The 19,472-nt window shown below is 35.3% G+C and overlaps 1 protein-coding gene across 1 annotated transcript in view; it reads right to left on the reverse strand.

Moving 5' to 3' along the window:
• The window catches only part of GRID2 (glutamate ionotropic receptor delta type subunit 2), a 1,640,866-nt gene that overhangs the window by 737,310 nt on the left and 884,084 nt on the right, over window positions 1-19,472 (reverse strand). The window contains exons 3-4 of the mRNA XM_004009703.6: window positions 19,188-19,472; window positions 1,471-1,676 (exon numbers count right to left, since the gene is read on the reverse strand). Coding sequence (XP_004009752.1) covers window positions 1,471-1,676; window positions 19,188-19,472 — 491 coding nt within the window. The remainder of the gene's footprint in view (window positions 1-1,470; window positions 1,677-19,187) is intronic.

Genomic DNA, 19,472 nt, shown 5'->3' on the forward strand with positions numbered 1-19,472 from the left:
CAATCACTCCTTTAAGGCTTATTATATCTCATTAACCTACATTACAAATATAATAAGTTGAAATCAATGATATTCCTATTTTACTGATGACAAAATGGAAGCTCAAAACTGTTAAGTAATTTGCAGGCATCACACAACCAGAACGTGACTGACGTGGTCCTGCACCTGTGTACTGACTACAGTTTCTCTTTTGTATTCATGCCACTGAGTCTGGTTCAAACCTGCCCTCTCAATGAAGCTTCCTCTGATCTTCCCCACCAAAAGTGAACATAGGTACTTCAACCTTATTTATTATAATTTTAAGACTCCAATTTATATTATATGCCCTTATATATTTGCCTTCAGCCTTCTAGCAGATTTTGTGTTTCTTGAAGGAAAGAACAAACTCTTGTAAAACTGGAAACACTCTTTCTATTGGGGAAACATTTAATGGTTCAATGAGACTCTCTGAGTTACATGCTAGACCTAGAAAGGTCAAAGTTCTATATTTGATCTTAAACTGAATAACAAAGTTTTCTATTAAAATAAAAAATGTATTATAGATATTTTCCAAGGTTTATTCTTCTCAGTGATTTATATTCTGCTTCAAGTTCTCTGATACCAATTATATTATAGAGTGTCAAATAACTTCTAACACATTCTTAATTTGGAGGCTTTACATCAGTACTTTGGGAGCTAAAGAAAACACATTGGAGAAGTGAAGAAAACTGTATTAGTGAAATAAAGTCGCCCCAAATTTTAAAACTAATAATAAAATCCATGTGAAAGTATATAATATCATGACTAATTTCAGCACTATATATAGCTAAAAATGTGATCCCCAAAATTACTTGACAATAACCTTTTTTAAGGGAATAGCAAAGATTTTAGAATAGAGAGATCAAATAGTCTCAACTGTATTTTTACAAAGTTTCAGAGCTTCTAGCCAAAGGTACAGATACCATTCAAATTTTGATGATCCAGAACCATAAAATGCACAATGATCATCACTTCGCAGAGTTTCAGACAGTTTCAATTATTTGTCTTGCTACAGAGTTCTGAACATAGAGGAGAAGAACCTGCTGTATGTTTCATAGCAGGAATCATGTTTAGGCAAGAATAGCTTTAACTCAAGTAAATCTTTTCTCAGAAGCAAAATTTTAACTTGCATAAAAAATTTAAGTATCAATATTAAACAATTTGTGAAATCCATTCAGGTAAGCAGCACTTTTAAATCCCCATAAGAATTCTTAAAGTCATCCTGGATAGGTGCCTAAATACATATAAATACAAAGCATTCTTAGCAATTAACTGGACAGTACGGGGTAAATGTGATGAACAAGAATTCACTGTGCTACCTCAATTAGTGCTAATGAGAGTTGTGTAGTTAATTCCCTCACACTGCTCTTAATTTTCATCTCCTCTGTGGGATCTATTCTGAAACATTTAATTTTTACACCCTATTCCCAGTCCATGACAATTTTTACTTACCTCAGTTATGAAGGATTTGGCTGTGGCAGGATTCATAACAAGGATCGCTCGCCTAAGAGTGTCTCGATAGCGATTCAATTCCTCTATTCTCATGGTGTCAAAGAGCGTGGTGATCATCTTATTGATGTTGTTTTCCACCTTCTGAAGTGCAACATCCATCCCCTGCTGAGACACTTTGTCCAGAAACTCTTGGATTCCACGGATATCTAGGAACATTAAAAGCCCATCAATGTGTGAATTAAAGCATGGAAGGGAGATAAAAGCTATTTCACTTATATCAATATAGTTTATTGTTCAGTATTGTAGGCTGTTTAAACTACTAATGGAGTAGCTGATGGAACTCTCAGATATGGTTAAGGTTGAGTAGAATTTAATAAGTTTAGATGAAAAATGTATTGTTATTTTAAAAATTAATTTCACTCCACTGAGCTTTCTAAATTATCTCACCTCTGGAAAATGTTAGAACAACATAAAGGGAGGTGGTTGGGGAAGATCCTTACTTCCCTAAAGCAAATGTGAGATAAGAAATTACATTCTTTATGTTTCCTCCATATTAAAAGAGTGATACTAACCTCAGGCAAAACATGAATATTATTAATGGCTGATGAATCTGAATCAAGATTACTACTGTTTCTTAAAATGGGCAATGATATCAGTAAACCTGACATTTTCAATCTTAATTGAAAGAGGGTTTTGAGAGGTTATCTTCAAAGGATCTCAGGTCACAAATAGAACAGCTAAACTTTTGCTTGTTTTATGAATACTACTACCTCCTTGGGCTTCCCTCGTGGCTCAGACAGTAAAGAATCTGCCTGCAATGCAGGAGACCGAGGTTTGATCCCTGAGTTGGGAAGTTCCCCTGGAGAAGGAAATGGCAACCCACTCCAATATTCTTGCCTGCAGAATCCCATGGACATAGGGTCACAGAGTCAGATAAGACTGAGCGACTTTCACTTTACACTTCACTATCTACCTTGCTCAAATCCTGCCAACTTGGTAGAGGTTCTTCCCCTTTACCCCCAGGAGTACATGGAATATACTTTGTGGGTAAAACATGAATTTTTAACAAAATACTCATACACTCATCCCCAAATAAGAGAATTTCTGAAAGATTATCAAATAAAGCATTGTGTTCATTTTATACCTAGATAAGGGTGGTAAAATATAATCTAAATAAAATATTTATAAATTTGTATTTTAATGTATATATAAGTACTAACAGGTGCCTGAAATGTCACAAATATTTTTCCTAGTACCACACTGACTATTTATAGAAGAAGGGATCTATACATTGATAAATATGATTGAAAGATGTACCTGGCACAATATAATCTTAATATAGTACATTTGCTTTAACTATAAAATACTGTACATTTTTCTGTATATGCCCATGACATAAAATGTGAAAAGTGAAACAAGTGAGAGATAAGAAGTGAATGGGATTGTAGGTTGCTTATTATTAATGGACTATATCTCAAAACTCCTTACAGTGCATACATGTAAAATTTATCTCTTAAGAGCAATAATAAGGTCATATGCAGAGTACATCATGAGAAACGCTGGGCTTGAAGAAGCGCAAGCTGGAAGCAAGATTGTTGGAAGAAATATCAATAACCTTAGATATTCAGATGACACCACCTTTATGGCAGAAAGTGAAGAGGAACTAAAAAGCCTCTTGATGAAAGTGAAAGAGGAGAGTGAAAAAGTTGGCTTAAAGCTCAACATTCAGGAAACAAAGATCATAGCATCCGGTCCCATCACTTCACGGGAAATCGATGGGGAAACAGTGGAAACAGCGTCAGACTTTATTTTGGGGGGGCTCCAAAATCACTGTGGATGGTGACTGCAGCCATGAAATTAAAAGACACTTACTTCTTGGAAGAAAAGTTATGACCAATCTAGATAGCATATTCAAAAGCAGAGACATTACTTTGCCAACAAAGGTCCGTCTAGTCAAGGCTATGGTTTATCCAGTGGTCATGTATGGATGTGAGAGTTGGACTGTGAAGAAAGCTGAGTGCTGAAGACTTGATGCTTTGAACTGTGGTGTTGGAGAGTCCCTTGGACTGCAAGGAGATTCAACCAGTCCATTCTAAAGGAGACCAGCCTTGGGATTTCTTTGGAAGGAATGATGCTAAAGCTGAAACTCCAATACTTTGGCCACCTCATGCGAAGAGTTGACTCACTGGAAAAGACTCTGATGCTGGGAGGGCTTGAGGGCAGGAGGAGAAGGGGACGACAGAGAATGAGATGGCTGGATGGCATTACTGACTTGATGGACGTGAGTCTGAGTGAACTCCGGGAGTTGGTGATGGACAGGGAGGCCTGGCATGCTGCGTTTCATGGGGTCGCAAAGAGTTGGACACGACCGAGTGACTGAACTGAGCTGAACTGAAAGTCATATCTTTTTCAATACATTAGCAATTGAAAGCAATAAGCCAAAAGAATAAGAAAACAAAGTCACAGAGTTGGAAACTAACATTTGTTCATAATCAAAATTTATATTTGCAGGTTAAAAACTAAAAATAATTTTAAAATTTGCTTTCTTCTTATGATTAGCTTTATTTTAAAACAATTACTATGAACATTATATGTCCAGTATCTGATGACTCTCAAACTCTTCAGGAAAGATAACTTGTAATTTCTACCTTAGACTCCTTATTCCTAATTAAATTATAAACCCAGGATGTCAGCATTGCAGTAGCTTAAAAGAATAAAGCCTCATCTAGAGCAGAACAAGAGATAAAAGAGTCTGAATAATAACGGTATTATGTATTCATTAAATATCCAGGTCAGAAAGTTCCTAAGGATGTAAGGGTTTCAAGCATGGATTAACCAAAGGGTTAGATCTGATAAAATTTAGCAGATACAGGTAGATGCATAACAGGACATGTTCACACTCAAGCAGGCCTCCTCAAACTCTGCTGTGTATCAGAATCACTTGAAAATCTTATTAAAAATGCAGAAGCCTGGGCCCCAACTCAGAACCAATATGCCTTTAAAATATGTGTCAGAGCAGATCCTTGATTTTGAATTGTAAGTTATTATTTCTTCAGTTTGAATCACTTAACTATGCACATAAATATGACAGACAAAACCAAAAATGCATTGGAATAGAGCTGTTCAGAAAACACCAGAGCGGTAAGCTTCAGATCACTTATACTCTTAGTTTTGAGAAAAATAAAATTATTTCAAAAAAAAAATATTGAATATAGTCACCAGTCCTGTGTGTTCAGAATTCAACAGTGAATACCCTTCCCTGTACTGAGATAGGCAACAGACAAGTAAACAAACTAGCACATACAACTCACACCAAGTGCTGTGAAGGAAACAAGTGCTGGTAGAGACTGACGGGGGGAGGGGGAAGGAGGCTGTTTTAGTTAGAATACTCAAGGAAGTTTCCTTTGGAAACGAGGTGTTTAAACTGTGATCTAAAGGACGAGAGGACACTGCTCAAGCAAGGAGGCAAGATGAGAGGGCAACAGCCTGGGAAGATGCCCCGAGGCAATGAAGAGCTTGTGTCTAAAGTACCTAAAGGATTCCTGCACAGCTGCAGCCCAGTGAGCAAGGAGGAGGGGAGAGTTAGGTGAAGCTGTGTGGAGAAAGAAGGTCAGATGAGGTGGATCCTGGTGAGACCCAGAAAGAGGTTTTGACTTTATCTTAAATGCAGCTTTAATCTCTTGAAAAGTTTTAAGTAGAGGATCTAAATAGATGATGAGCTATGTGTGTAGAATGAAAAGCAGTCTGAGAGTGACTTAGCATGATTCCAATTCAGCTTGTAAATGACTTTTCCTTCATTTAAAACAGTATGACTTTTTTACCTTTTATGTTTGACCAGAAATTAAGTAATTTAATATGTGTATTGTTATTTGGCCAGAAAAGTGATGTGATAAAAGATTTCTATTATTTTTCTGTGTTCTTAGTCTGTAAGTCTAGTTATCACTGCCTAGATAAGTGATGATAAAATTTTCAGAAAAAATTCTGATCTATAAATGAATAAATATTTGTCTTATAAATGTCTTGAAAGATTAATTAGTGAGGGTGGTGATATGTGTGTGTATCTGCATGGGAAATCCAGTGTAAAGTCTAAAATATGGTGTGCAATGTGTTAGTCACTCAGTCTTGTTCAACTCTTTGCAACCCCCAAAAGCTCCTCTGTTCATGGAATTCTCCAGGCAAATATACTGCATGGATAGTCATCCCATTCTCCAGGGGATCTTCCTGACCCAGGAATCAAACCCAGGTATCCCACATTGCAGGCAGATCCTTTACCACTGAACCATCAGGGAAGCCTAAAACACGGTAGGTGCTATTACTATTAATAATAGTTCCCAATTGCTTGATAAGGGATCACCCACCAATAGGATAGAATTGCCTAAAATTTAGATGGCTAGCCACCCAAAATGGCAAGTGTAATGTTTTAGACTCTTGGAATGTAGAATTTAAATAATAATAGTTTAGGTTAATTGAAAGTAACACCAAACACTCATGATATATAGCAATTGTAAGTTTGATGTGAGAAGAATCTGAATCACACTATTAAATGCAGTGTGGAAAAGTCATTAAAAAAGAGAGTGTGCCTTTGGCTTTGTCAATTGGTGAATACGATCAATCATCATTATTATTCAACTATACCATCTGTATTACTGTTAGTTGGCAAAAAATGAGTAAAGTGCTTCAGTTTACAGAAATTAAAAAAGATAAACGGTGATATCTCACCTCATAAAGCTTTCAGGCCTGTAGGTGTTACTAGATATTATTCATTGATAACAAAATGTAAATAGTAGTTTCAGTTGTTCCTTGTGATTATTTATTCTACTGATCAGATAATTATATAACAGCAAGTGGTAGAGGCTCATGAAGTAAGGTACTAAACATAATATTAGGACAGAAAAAAGACTTTTTTCTTGGACCCTATAAAGGAAAGTTTCATACTGTTCATGGGATTCTCATGGGAAGAATACTGGAGTGGGTTGTCATCCTTCTCCAGTAGACCAGAGAAGACTTGAGAGTCCCTTGGACTGCAAAGAGATCAAACGAGTCAATCCTAAAGGAAATCAATGCTGAATATTCATTGGAAGGACTGATGCTGAAGCTGAAGCTTCATTACTTTGGCCACCTGATGCCAAGAACTGACTCACTGGAAAACCTCTGATGCTGGGGAAGATTGAATGCAAATGGAGAAAGGGGCAGCAGAGGATGAGATGGTTAGATAACATCACTGACTCAATGGACATGAATTTGAGCAAATTCTGGGAGACACTGGAGGACAGGGAGGCCTGGTGTGCTATAGTCCACTGGGTCGCAAAGAGCTGGTCACCACTGAGTGACTGAACAACAGTGAAGGTAAAGGAGGTAGAATATGACCTCCCAAAGATACTCAGGTCCTAATCCCTGGAATCTGTGAATAAGCTAGGTTATATAACAGAGGAATTAATGCTTTATAGATGATATTGAGGTTTGTCAATCACCTGACCTTACGATAGAGAGTCATCTCCTATTACTTCAGTGGGACTAGTATAATTCTAAGGACTTAGAATTAAAGGAAGGAGGCAGAAAAGGAAAGTCAGACAGATCTGACTACTGAAGAATGAGCTGAGACTTCTGGAAAGCTTCAGAGATGAATGTTGCTGGGTTTGATGATGAAGAAAGGGGATCTTAAAGAAGAAATGTGGATGGTCCCTAAATAAGGCAAGAAAAGGGGTTCTCCCCAAGAACCTTTAGAAAGAAACATAGCCTTCCTTACGTCTTGATTTTAAAAATATGAGTTCTCCATGGTCTTTGGCCTAATTAATTAGCTCACAGATAGTCATAGGATTCAAACAAGAAGTGAAATTTGATATGAGTAATGAAAAATAGGTGTTCCTTCTTTCGTATCACAAGCTATAATGAGGCAGTTTTGGAACTGCAAGAGCCAGCATGTCTAGTGTGAAATGAAGAATGTAGCCAATGAATGAAAGACGGTAATGATAACCCTGTATGCGAGACAGCAAAAAAGACACAGATGTTTAGAATGGACTTTTGGACTCTGTGGGAGAGGGAGAGGATGGGATGATTTGGGAGAATGGCATTGAAACATGCATACTATCATGTAAGAAATGAATCGCCAGTCTATGTTCGATACAGGATGCTTGGGGCTGGTGCATGGGGATGATTCAGAGAGATGATATAGGGTGGGAGGTGGAAGGGGGGTTCAGGATTGGGATCTCATGTGCACCTGTAGTGGATTCTTGTCAATGTATGACAAAAACCAATACAGTATTGTAAAGCAAAATAAAGTAAAAATAAAAATTAAAAAAAAAGAAAGTGAAAGAGGCAAGCCAGCTATTTCTTAGACTTCCCAACTGTATAAGTCAATTGGAAAAATATTCTTTTTTTTTTCACTTTTTTCTTATATAGTTTGAAATGAGCTTCAGTCACTTGCAAGAGAAAGGGTACTGACTATACACAATCTTCTGATAAATATCTGGTAGTTTTGTAATGAAGGTGAAGGTATAGTTCCTGTTTTTGAGGTATATCCAGTTTAGTGGAGGGAATAACAATTTAGACAAGTAATTGTTTTAATCTGATGAATGCCAATTAGAGAAATATAAAAAACAAAGGAATGGAAGCTTAGGAAAAGTAACAGCTAACCAGACCTTATTGGTACAAAAAATAAAATTATAACACTTAATTATTGAGTTGCTCTAATAAAAGGAAATAAAGTGTGTGAAATATTAAAGCAGGGATTCCCAGGTGGTGCTAGTGGTGAAGAACATGCCTGCCAATGCAAGAGAGATGAGACGCAGGTTCCATCCCTGGGTTGGGAAGAGCCTCTGGAGAAGGGCATGTCAACACGCTCCAGTATTCTCGCTTGGAGAATCCCTTGGACAGAGGAGCCTGGCGAGCTACAGTCCATAGGGTTGCAAAGAGTCAGATACAATGGAAGCCACTTAGCACACATGCAATATTAAAGCAGTCTGTAAACTGCAAATTTCTATGCAATATACATTTTCATGATCAAGATTATATTAACCCAGTCAAAATCCCCCTTGTTCATGATTTTCTTCTGCTTTCCTTTACTATAGAAAAATGGAAAATAAACAAAAAGCATAATAAGGACTAAAAGTTGATTTAGGTAATACCTTTAGAACTTGATAGTCTAGCAATTTCTGTGATAACTGTTGCCTAGTTAGACCAACTTACCACAATAACTCTCTAGGAGGTAGAGACTGATTGAAGACATTGATTTGTTTTATTAAATTGTGCAGAATGATAGCTTTATTATGATAATTAGTGTAAGATTAAACTTAATTTCTCTCTAAAAATGGCTTTCAATTAAGTAGATTAGGGTAGAAAAATCCCAGGGGAAACAGAATCTAATGTATAAATACATTTCTAAACTGACTCACAAACCAGATATATATCTTACTGTTAATCCTAAACCAGTAGTCAGCATCCAAAGAAATCTCTTTTGGAATCTAGTCTCTGCTTAGTATGTGCCAAGCACTGTGAGAGGTGCCTGGGAGCGAATGATGAGTAAGACAATCCCCGCACTCTACAGGTTTGCTCTTTACATAGCTGATGATAACATAGACCCTTTCACAGACAGAAAAATCATACAATACTATTCATTTTCCAAACTGTAGTTGCAACCTAAATTTAGTGATATTCTCTGGAACATATCAAACCGTAATTCTTAGCCTTATCATTGTATTCAAATAATTCTTTTAAAATACTAAATTTGGTAGAAAAAAAGATTTTTCACTGAGGCTTTGTATGTCTGATTTTTCTTTTCCTCTACTCATCTTTCTCCCTCATTTGAGCAGATTAGGTGCATTTAATCATTTTTAATCACTTAATGGACTGAAGACTTCACTGGGCAGGAGACTTCAGACTCCATTCAGCCAAGCTTGGTGTTTCTGAAATTATGACAGAATGCTAAGCTTTAAAATTAATATTTAGATTCTTGTAAGTTTTTTTTTTTAAGATAAAAAGAAATACATCATACTACTGGACACGTGAAATACATCATTAAGCTGAATGGAATTTCCCAAAGAATAAATAGCACAGCATAATCTGTAACTTCTTGTTTCTTCAGGGGGGGAAAAAGGCTTTTTATCAACCCTTACTTCAAAATAATTTGAATCATTAATTGAGTATTTCCTGTCACTTGTACTGTATTTAGAAAATAAAGATAATAGTGTGCTTTATGAGATTATAAGGTGACATAGTTAGGCAATAGTGACCCACTGAGATTTTCAGTTTGATAAGAACTTGTCAGTTTGATAAGAACTGTTTGATAAGAAGATTTTAACATTAGATCATAATGTTTCAGCTTAAATGTCATTTTATGCTGAATCAATATTTTTAGGACATTTTACTAATGTACAAATGCAAAACAGTAGAATATGTTATTTTTACCTACCTGACATAATATATACAAATGCAAACAAAATAGTTCATTAAGATGCTTGAATTAATTATATGCTTACTGATGTACATTGAAGTAAATGAGAGAACTGAAAGCTGGAATGTAGCCAAATGAGTAATAAACTACTTTAAGACTGTCTAGAGAGAGCGTTAATAATATTATAGTCATCAGACATTTGAAAACACCCTCAGGTGTTTAATTATAAACATTTGCAATAAATTAAGAGGAATGTGTCCATTTTATGGGCCTTGATTAAACCTACATTCAAGACTGCATGGAATAAATACTGTGATTCCTAGGAATGCAATCATGCTGATGGCACCCCAAAGTTTGTTTCAAAGAGTTCTACTATATGACAATTTAACTTTTAAGGCAAGGATGATATACTGGAGGGTAGTACTTAAGTACCTCAGGTCATTCAATTACATACTGACCCTTAATTTGGGATCATTAAATAGCATTTGCAGAAGGCAAGAGTCTATAAATAATATATTCATTAATCCTTAAAGCTGAATTTATTTCTTTGTTTTCATGCATATGGATGTCAAAAAGTAAATATTTCTGCATATAAAGAGAAATATGTTTTCAATTACTATTTTTGAGGCTAAAATATTTTTAATCAAAACCTGTTATATACATTTTGGTCTCTGATTTTCGGAAATACTTAGTTTAACAAATTATAGTATACATTTACATACAGACAAAAGTCTTATTGTAAAATGAAAAAGACTCTCCTGAAACAGTAAGGAAAATGTCAGAAAAGCTAAAAACATAAAATAAATCTAAGTTGATCAAAACCAACAAAAACAAGCAAACTGAAGCAAAGAAGAGTGTACTTTACAAGCAATTTTAAGTGGTGAATTATAAAGGCAAATATTTATTAATTGTAAACATCTAAATTACAATTTGATAATATTAGATTTAAAAATTTAATCAAACTGAAATAATCTAATTCATATTTATTATTTTTTTCAAGCTGACAAGGGAAGCACACGTGTCCACATATGCCTACCCTTCACCTCGAGGGTCATCATGTAACTCAGATTGCTGACTGAGAGCCCGCATACCCCAGAACAAATTATTTGGTTCAAGAATAAGCACAGGATCCAAACACAGCTTGAGACTTTATAGGAGGATAAATAGCCCTATGCATGATATTAATATATGGACAAAGAAGGGAAGAGGCCTTTTTTTAATGTAATAATCTCTAAGAATATAGTTGGAGTTACCAATGCCAACTGTCTGGCTTGAGAATGACACAAATGCATGAATCGAAATAGAGGTGAGGCTATAGTAAGAGTGCAAATATAACTACCTTCAGTTAGTTCATGTCTGTGTGGCATTACTTTTACAAGCCGCTTATATCCCTATCATCATATTACCCCTCCAAGCTCCATAATTAGACCCAGATAATAAACCTACAAATAGGTTCATTCTAATATTAAGTGTGGGACCAATATTTTTCAGGCAAAGGAAATTAAATAACCCAAATAGTTCTTTAGATGAAATGCACATCAACTTTGCTGCTCTTGTAAATCAGTTCTATTCAGCCTATCCATCCCTGAAATTCAACTTTTATTTCAATATCTTTAAAACAGAAACCTCTCATTAAAGCAATCTATATGCTTTTATTCTATTTTAAAGATCACTCACTTCTGTATACTATCAGTTCCAAGACTCCTGGATTCTGGAATCTAGCTGTTGGCTCTGGTACATTCAACTAATTTCTTGCTTAGACCTCTCTGATAGTGAGCCTGCCTGGACTACTACCATTGCTTCTAATGAGTCTTCCTAGGTATTATATTACATCTTCTTGACCAAACGCTCTCTCAGAGATTTGGCTAAAAGCATAAATAGCATGATAAGCAAATTGAAAATGATGCAAGATTGAAAGGGGAGGGCAATATAACGAGTACTTACAATAAAGATTTAATATAAAAATTTAAAAGGCAGAAGTTATGTGAAAACACAAGTGTTTTTTGTTTTGCTAAAAAGTAGTAAAGGTCTCACCTCTCTAAGGCAATAAGATAGCATGTGGCATATTGTGTAATCAGTGTGTATATATATATATATATATATATATATCAGACATATACAGAAATATTGAAAAAATAAAACAGATAAGGATAAGGCATTTATTAGAAAGGTGGACTATCTAAGAAGCATACATATCAAGTTGAAAATAGTAAACTGTTCTTGGTACTTAGGCAGTAGAAGACTGAGTGGGTTCATGGGATGTAATCAATTCTTTACTTATTGATAAATGATTACAAGCAAAGGGATTACTTATTTTATATTATTCCAGAAATGAATCATTTTGTCCAGTATGTTTCAAGTATTATAAAAAGAAAAGGTTTCTGCCATTTAGAAATGTCCAGTATCCATTTATAAGATAGTCTCCTTGAAAATACAGTGAGTTCTCTCTTGCTTGGAGGATTCTGGCAGGGAAAAAATGCTACCAATCAAAGATGTTGAAGAAGATATCTACTAAAGTTTCTTGCTTCCAGATGCCTTATCTAGGAACAAACCTGGCTGCATCAGAAACATCAAGAGAGCTGTTAACATTTAGTGCCTACCTTGCAGAAATTCTGATTCCAGGTGTCTATGATGGACCTGAGGTATTATGATGATTAAGAGGCTCTTCCAGTCACTCTGGTCTATAACCAAATCTCAGCTCCGGGTGTCCACTACACTCAATTCTACCCCTTGGTCTCTGACACCATAATCAATAAGTGATCACAATTTAACTCTGATACTTCATTTGAAATTATAAGTAAATCGATTTTCCCCTTTTTTTTTAAGTTTTCAGATATGTAATAGGTTGTTCTGTCTTCTAATTTTTAATAAGATATAATTTACTTACAATAAAAAAATAGAACTTACATGTATAGGTCAAAGATTTATTGTGTTGCACTCAAAACAAAAAATTGAATATCTCTGGTACCACAGAAGGTTATCATGTGTCCTTTTCCAGACTTTCCACTCCTGGCCCAGAGATGCAATCACTTTCTGACTGGATCACCAAGATTTGTTTTGTATGTTACCATAATTCATATAAATGGAATACTATAGTATATACTTCTTTTCTTTCAGAATTATTTCACTGAAATTTTTATTGTTGAATATTTCAGTAGTTCATTTCTTCTTATTGTTGAATAGTATTCCATTGTAGGAACATTCCACAATTCCTTGAACCATTTTCAAAATTATGGACATTTAAGTTGTTTCCAGTTTTGGACTTTATGAATAATGCTAATATAAGGATTTGTATATATGATTTCGCAAAGATATACATTCACATTTATCTTGGTAAATACCTGGAAGTGACCTGGGTAAGTCAAGTGGTGGATGAATGTTTAAATTTGTAACTAATTGCCAAATGGTTCCATAAGTGCCTACACATTTTTACATCCAACTCTCTGTGGAGGGTTTCAGTTTGCCACATTCTTGCCCATGTGTAGTAATGGCCTTCAGTCGGTCTAGTGGGTACTGATTAGTATCTTCTTTTAATTGGTATTTACCTGTGGACTAAAAATGTTCAGCACTTCTTGTGCTTATTGGCCGTTTATATAGCTTCTTATATGAGTTCTTTGAACAAACTTTGTGCACACTTTTGGTTGTTATATCTGTGTTGGTCTCATATTTTTGCTTCGTAGTTTTGTTTGTTTAATTCTCTGAGCCCTTTATATGTATTTGCATACGTTTTTCAGGTATATGTATTGAAATTTACTCCCCAGTTTACAGTTTGCCTATTTATTTTCTTAACGGTGTCTAATATGAACAGAAAGTTTTAATTAAGATAAAGCTCACGTTGCTTGCTGTGCCCCAAGTATTAAAGTCCTCTCCCTCTAATTCAGGAGCTTAGTGTTTTCTGCCAGCATACCTATCACTGAGGCAGGCTAACTTATTTAGCTTGCAAGTAGGGTAAAATCTCAGAGCTTCTCCAGTGGCTCAGTAGTAAAGAATCCACCTGTAATGTAGGAGATGAAGGGTACAATCCCTGAGTTGGGAGGATCCTCTGGAGAAGGGAATGCCATCCCACCCCAGGTTTCTTGCCTGGAGAATCCCATGAACTGAGGAGTCTTGCCGACTACAGTCTGTAGGATCGCAAAGAGTCAGACAGGACAGAAGCAACTGAGCACGCACGCATGCATGCAGGGCGAAAATCTCAGACCCTTCACAGTTCTTGACTGTATCACATTACAGCCCCACCTGTAAGCAATCTGGGGACTATAGTTTTTCAACTGGAAGTATTATGCTCTCAAGCAAATCTGGCCTAAGGAGGAGAACAGTTATTATATAGGCAAGCAGCTATTTCTGTTGAGAAGTCAGCCTACTTTGACTCAATGACTGTCCTGTTTCCAAATTTACAATGATAAACAAACCTCCCGAACTGATATACAGTATTTTTTCTTGAATGATATTAATATGCTGAAGGTCAGCAGGCTTAAAGTCAGTTATTGTATCTCTTTAATGAAAATGATTCTACACATTTTCATTGTAAATGCTTAAGAAATTTGTGTCAGAAATTAATCATTATTTCTATAGCATCGAAATAGTTCAGTAGTTGAAAGCAGGAAGAGACACTATGAGTGCTTGAATTCAGACTTTTGGGGCTTGGTTTCAAGTCACCTGACTTCTTACTACCTCAGCTTTTTTCATCTGTAATATCATTACCATCATCATCATCTTCATCTACCTCATAGAGCTGCTGTGAGAATTAAATGAACATGTAAAGCATTTAGAACAGAGCCTGGATATCAATAAATGTTCTCTATAAGATTATCCCCTTGTTATATTCTGGTGTGATAGTTCACTGCAATCTCTTCATACTCATTATACATGGTTAGGAGTACATGCTCTGGTCAGACTTTAAACTCAGTATTAATGCTTCTTAGGTATATTTCATAAACAAGTTACCCATCAGTTGTTTCTGTTTTCCAATTTATAAAACTGTGATAATACTATAATCTACTTCATAGACCTATTGAGAAAATTCAGTGATATAATGTAAAATATTTATTCTAGTGCCTGGCCAATAAAAATGCTCAGATACACTATTTTTAATATTTTTATTTCTATAAGATTTGTTTACACTGTCTATTGGAGTTGCTGTCTCTCAAACACTGTGAAAGTTAGGTAGGATTCTGAGAGGCAATAATCAAGATCAAAGTCTACCCATGAAGCCTTCTTTGATCACTGCTGCCTAACTTAAACACTTTCTTCACTGCAGACCACTAGTACTCAGTTTATACCATTTATGATACAACATACTATTTTCTCTATTAAGAGATTATTATAAATATTTTATCTTTTAATTATAAGTTTCTTAAAGGTTAAGACTACATTCTGTAAAATTTTTAATGTCATGTTTTGCATTTTCACTAAAGGGAACAATGAATATTTCTTAAATGACACATTTTTAAAAGTTTAACACTCCTTTTCAAGTCTTTAAAAAAATGTCGAGTCAATTCATTCAAATAAAGTTTCACATTTTTTTTCTCTTTCCATCCATTTTCTTTCTTTCTTTTTTTTTTTTAAGTTGCTCAGTCATGTCCAACTCTTTGTGACCCCATCAACTATACAGTCCATGGAATTCTCCAGGCCAGAATACTGGAGTGGGTAGCCTTTTCCTTCTCCAGGGGATCTTCCCAACTCAGGTATCAAACCCAGGACTCCTGCATTGCAAGCAGATTCTTTACCAGCTGAGACACAAGGGAAGCCCAAGAATACTGGAGCAGTAGCCTATCCCTTCGACAGGGGACCTTCCCAACCCAGGAATCAAACCGGGGTCATCATCCATTTATTTGTCAAAGATAAGAATTTTCTCTGGTAAGGAATTTACAGTGTACTTTTACACTGGGCTCATATTCATAAGTTCAGTGCAATTCATTCACTCAGTCACGTCTGACTCTTTGCAACCCCATGGAATGCAGCACGCCAGGCCTCCCTGTCCATCATCAATCCAGAGTTTACTCAAACTCATGTCCATTGGGTCAGTGATACCATACAACCATCTCATCCTCTGTCGTCCCCTTCTCCTCCCTCCTACAATCTTTCCCAGTATCATGGTCTTTTTCAATGAGTCAGTTCTTTGCATCAAGTGGCCAAAGTATTCGAGTTTCAGCTTAAGCATCAGTCTTTCCAGTGAATATTCAGGATTGATTTCCTTTAGGATTGACTGGTTGGATCTCCTTGCAGTGCAAGGAACTCTCAAGAGTCTTCTCCACACCACAGTACAAAAGTATCAATTCTTCAGCACTTAGCTTTCTTTATAGACCAAATCTCACACCCATACATGACTACTGGAAAAACCATAGCCTTGACTAGATGGACCTGTGTTAACAAAGTAATGTCTCTGCTTTTTAATATGCTGTCTAGGTTGGCCATAACTTTCCTTCCAAGGGGTAAGTGTCGTTTAATTTCATGGCTACAGTCACCATCTGCAGTGATTTTGAATCCCCCAAAAATAAAGTCTGTCACTGTTTCCAGTGTTTGCTCATCTATTTGCTATGAAGTGATGGGACCAGATGCCATGATCTTAGTTTTCTGAATGTTGAGCTTTAGGCCAACTTAAATCATAATTTAAGCTCATAATCATAATTAACTGCTTTTGAAAAAAGTGTTCCTCTAATAAACTGGATAAGAAGCCTAATCTTTTTCTTTAAGTATATTTTTCTAAGCAAAATACATCTTCAATAACATTTGGCTTCAGCAGGTTGCCTGATTTCATCCATGGAATGGAAGGTTGCTTAATCCATTCCTTAATGAAAGTAACTCCTGATAACCAAGATAAAAGTCAAGTATAATTCTAATGTTTGAACTTAAAATGAGGACTATGATGAATGTATATGTAAATACATTAGCCCTCTTCAAGACACAAGATATTTGGATAGCTTGATGTTTATTTTGGATTCTAGCCCAGTTCTTTACTAGCAAGATTTATTGTAAGTATCAAAGAAAATTTTTCTTTCATTGAAGAAAAGTATTATTGGAAATGATTTTAAAAGTACTATCAGGATATTTTTTCATGAATTATTAAATTAAATAAGTTAAAATAAAGTTTATCATCAGAGTAAAGGAAAATGTTCTCGTTATTCCTAAAACAAACACTGCTTCTAACAGAGAATACAATACATCTTATTTATTCAAAGGAAAGCAAAAGAAAAGAGAATGGGGAAATTCAAATGTATGGAAAGGAGTGTGTGACCATGAATTTATTGTACATTTAAAAAATTATTTATCAGTAATCAAAATGTCTTCTTTTATAAGAATTCCCTAAGTGTAATCCATGTAATGGATTACATGTAAGACTTGGGAATAAGATAACAAGGAATTTTCTTTTCTCATGGATATTTGTAATCATACAGTAAAATTCTCATTTTAATTTGTAGAAACATCATCAAAAGTTATTTTCTGTACTTTATTTTACAGACTACTTTGATAGGACTAACTAAGCAGTGTTTTCTCCTCTTAAATAAAGATTTGCAATTTAAAAATTCATTATTTCAAATTATGTTTGAGTAGAGGTCATGAGAATACCATTTGTGGTTATATATCCATAGATAATCTGACTAGAAAAAATTGACAAAGGGATACTCAGTATGTTGACAGTAGAGTTAGAGTTTACTATGTTCACTAAATAATTCTACTAGTGACTATCAGATTTGTGTTCCATCTTTACTTTTACTGATGAGGCAATTATTTTTATTTCCTTTTTGTTTACTTTATTCATTTTAGTCTCTTGGTCTTCGTTCTGTGACCCCTAAGTAATACGAATTAAACAACAAAATAAGGATTTCCGTCCTGGGGACAAAGGACTGTGCTTTTAGAGAGTGTCACAGACTTTTGGCTGAAGTCTACCCATCAAGTTTAATGGAACTCAGCTGCCCAAACCCCATGTGACCTTTGAATATTTAGGGCTAATGTAGCTGCCACTTGCATTCCCTCCCTAGGAGTCCACAGGAGCTCTTATTTGCTGCTTTCCAGCTTTCTGCCAACCTGTTTGTGCTTGGTTCTATTGATGTCACTTTCTGGCAACTTTTGTGTAACTGTTCTCTATGTTCAAAATGCTGAGCAGATTAGGGTAAGAAAACCCTCATTTTGAAACAGTTTTTTCTTTGCAATGAAAATAAGTTGCTCTTTAGATCATAAATCTTAACGTTTTAAAATAAAAATGTAAAAACCAGGCCCATCCACACTGAAAGGAATTTTTTTTTTCTGTCTCCTTCTTAAGGCAAATTTCTAAGGAAGCACATGTTTCACAATATATATCCCTTATCAAAATCTGTTTATTTCCTCTCATTTGAACCTATCAATCTCTACTGTCTTTCCTCTCTTCCTAATGACAAAAATAAGAAAGATACTATATTTGAAAATCTCTGGGATTAGTCAGATAGAAAACAGATATATTTTAATTTGGGAAAAAAGTGTTTAAACAAAAATAACATTATTTCTTTATTTATTATTAAATGCGTGCTAAGCTACTTCAGTCATGAAGTAGCTACTTTTTGACGCTATGGATGGTAGCCTGCCAGGTTCCTCTGGGATTCTCCAGGCAAGAACACTGGAGTGGCTTGCCATGCCCTCCTCCAGGGGATCTTCCTGACTCAGGGATCAAACCGTAGTCTCTTATGTCTCTTACACTGGCAGGAAAGTTCTTTACACCTGGGAAGCCCTATTTTTGTTTACTTTTGTTAATGTAGCACAAGTAAAAATATTGAGACACAGTATCTTCTTAAGATATAGTAAAATAATACAAGTAAAATGCCTTGTGTTTTACCTTGCAAAGTTAAATAAATTGAGTATCTTTATACTAGTCAGTATTTTTGTGAGAGTTCACATTGGAGACAATATGCTAGGATAAATATAAGGCATTATAATAATTTCAATGACCCTCAAAGTGTTAAGTACTAAGTAGATTCTAAAGTCTATACAAGAGCATAAGAAAAATACTTCAGATTTTTTTAACTGAAAAATAGAAATATGTAATATTTTAAGTGTTCTAGGATCTGTCAAAAATTATTCTTTTATTGTTATATTTACATATAAATGCTTTTGAAAGAGGAAAAAATACAGCATTGTTTTCAATAACTTCCTATTATTTGAAAAATCAAAATATATGCAGAAGATTGAACCTGAGGTCTTAACAAACTTTTTTGTCATTGTTGCCTGATTTGTAAGAACATGCCAGGACATGAAAACCACAAAAAATAATAACTTCTTCAAGTTTTTCAAGATTCAGCAAAATTAACTGCCATATAAATACCAGCTTACAAAACTCATTCAAGTAACAAACACTTACCATATTCGCTATCATAGAATATAATGAACTTCTGCCAGGCATATTCTGTGACCACTCTCAGGATAACGTCATTTAAGTAGACAGGTGGCCGAACAGAGAGAGTGTAGTCATCATTCCTGTTGCTCCGGGTGAGTCCACAGCCACTCCTGGGGGTCCCAGCTGTGGAGCGCTGAATGAAGAGGTGGGGGATATGCATGGCATCTGCCAAAGATTGGAGGGATCCCGCTGATGTGCAGCCAATGGAGCTGACCAGGGCCAAGATCCCTTGATTCATAAGTTCACAGG

The sequence above is a fragment of the Ovis aries genome, chromosome 6, assembly GCF_016772045.2.
Source record: "Ovis aries strain OAR_USU_Benz2616 breed Rambouillet chromosome 6, ARS-UI_Ramb_v3.0, whole genome shotgun sequence".
Taxonomy (NCBI): Eukaryota; Metazoa; Chordata; class Mammalia; order Artiodactyla; family Bovidae; genus Ovis; species Ovis aries.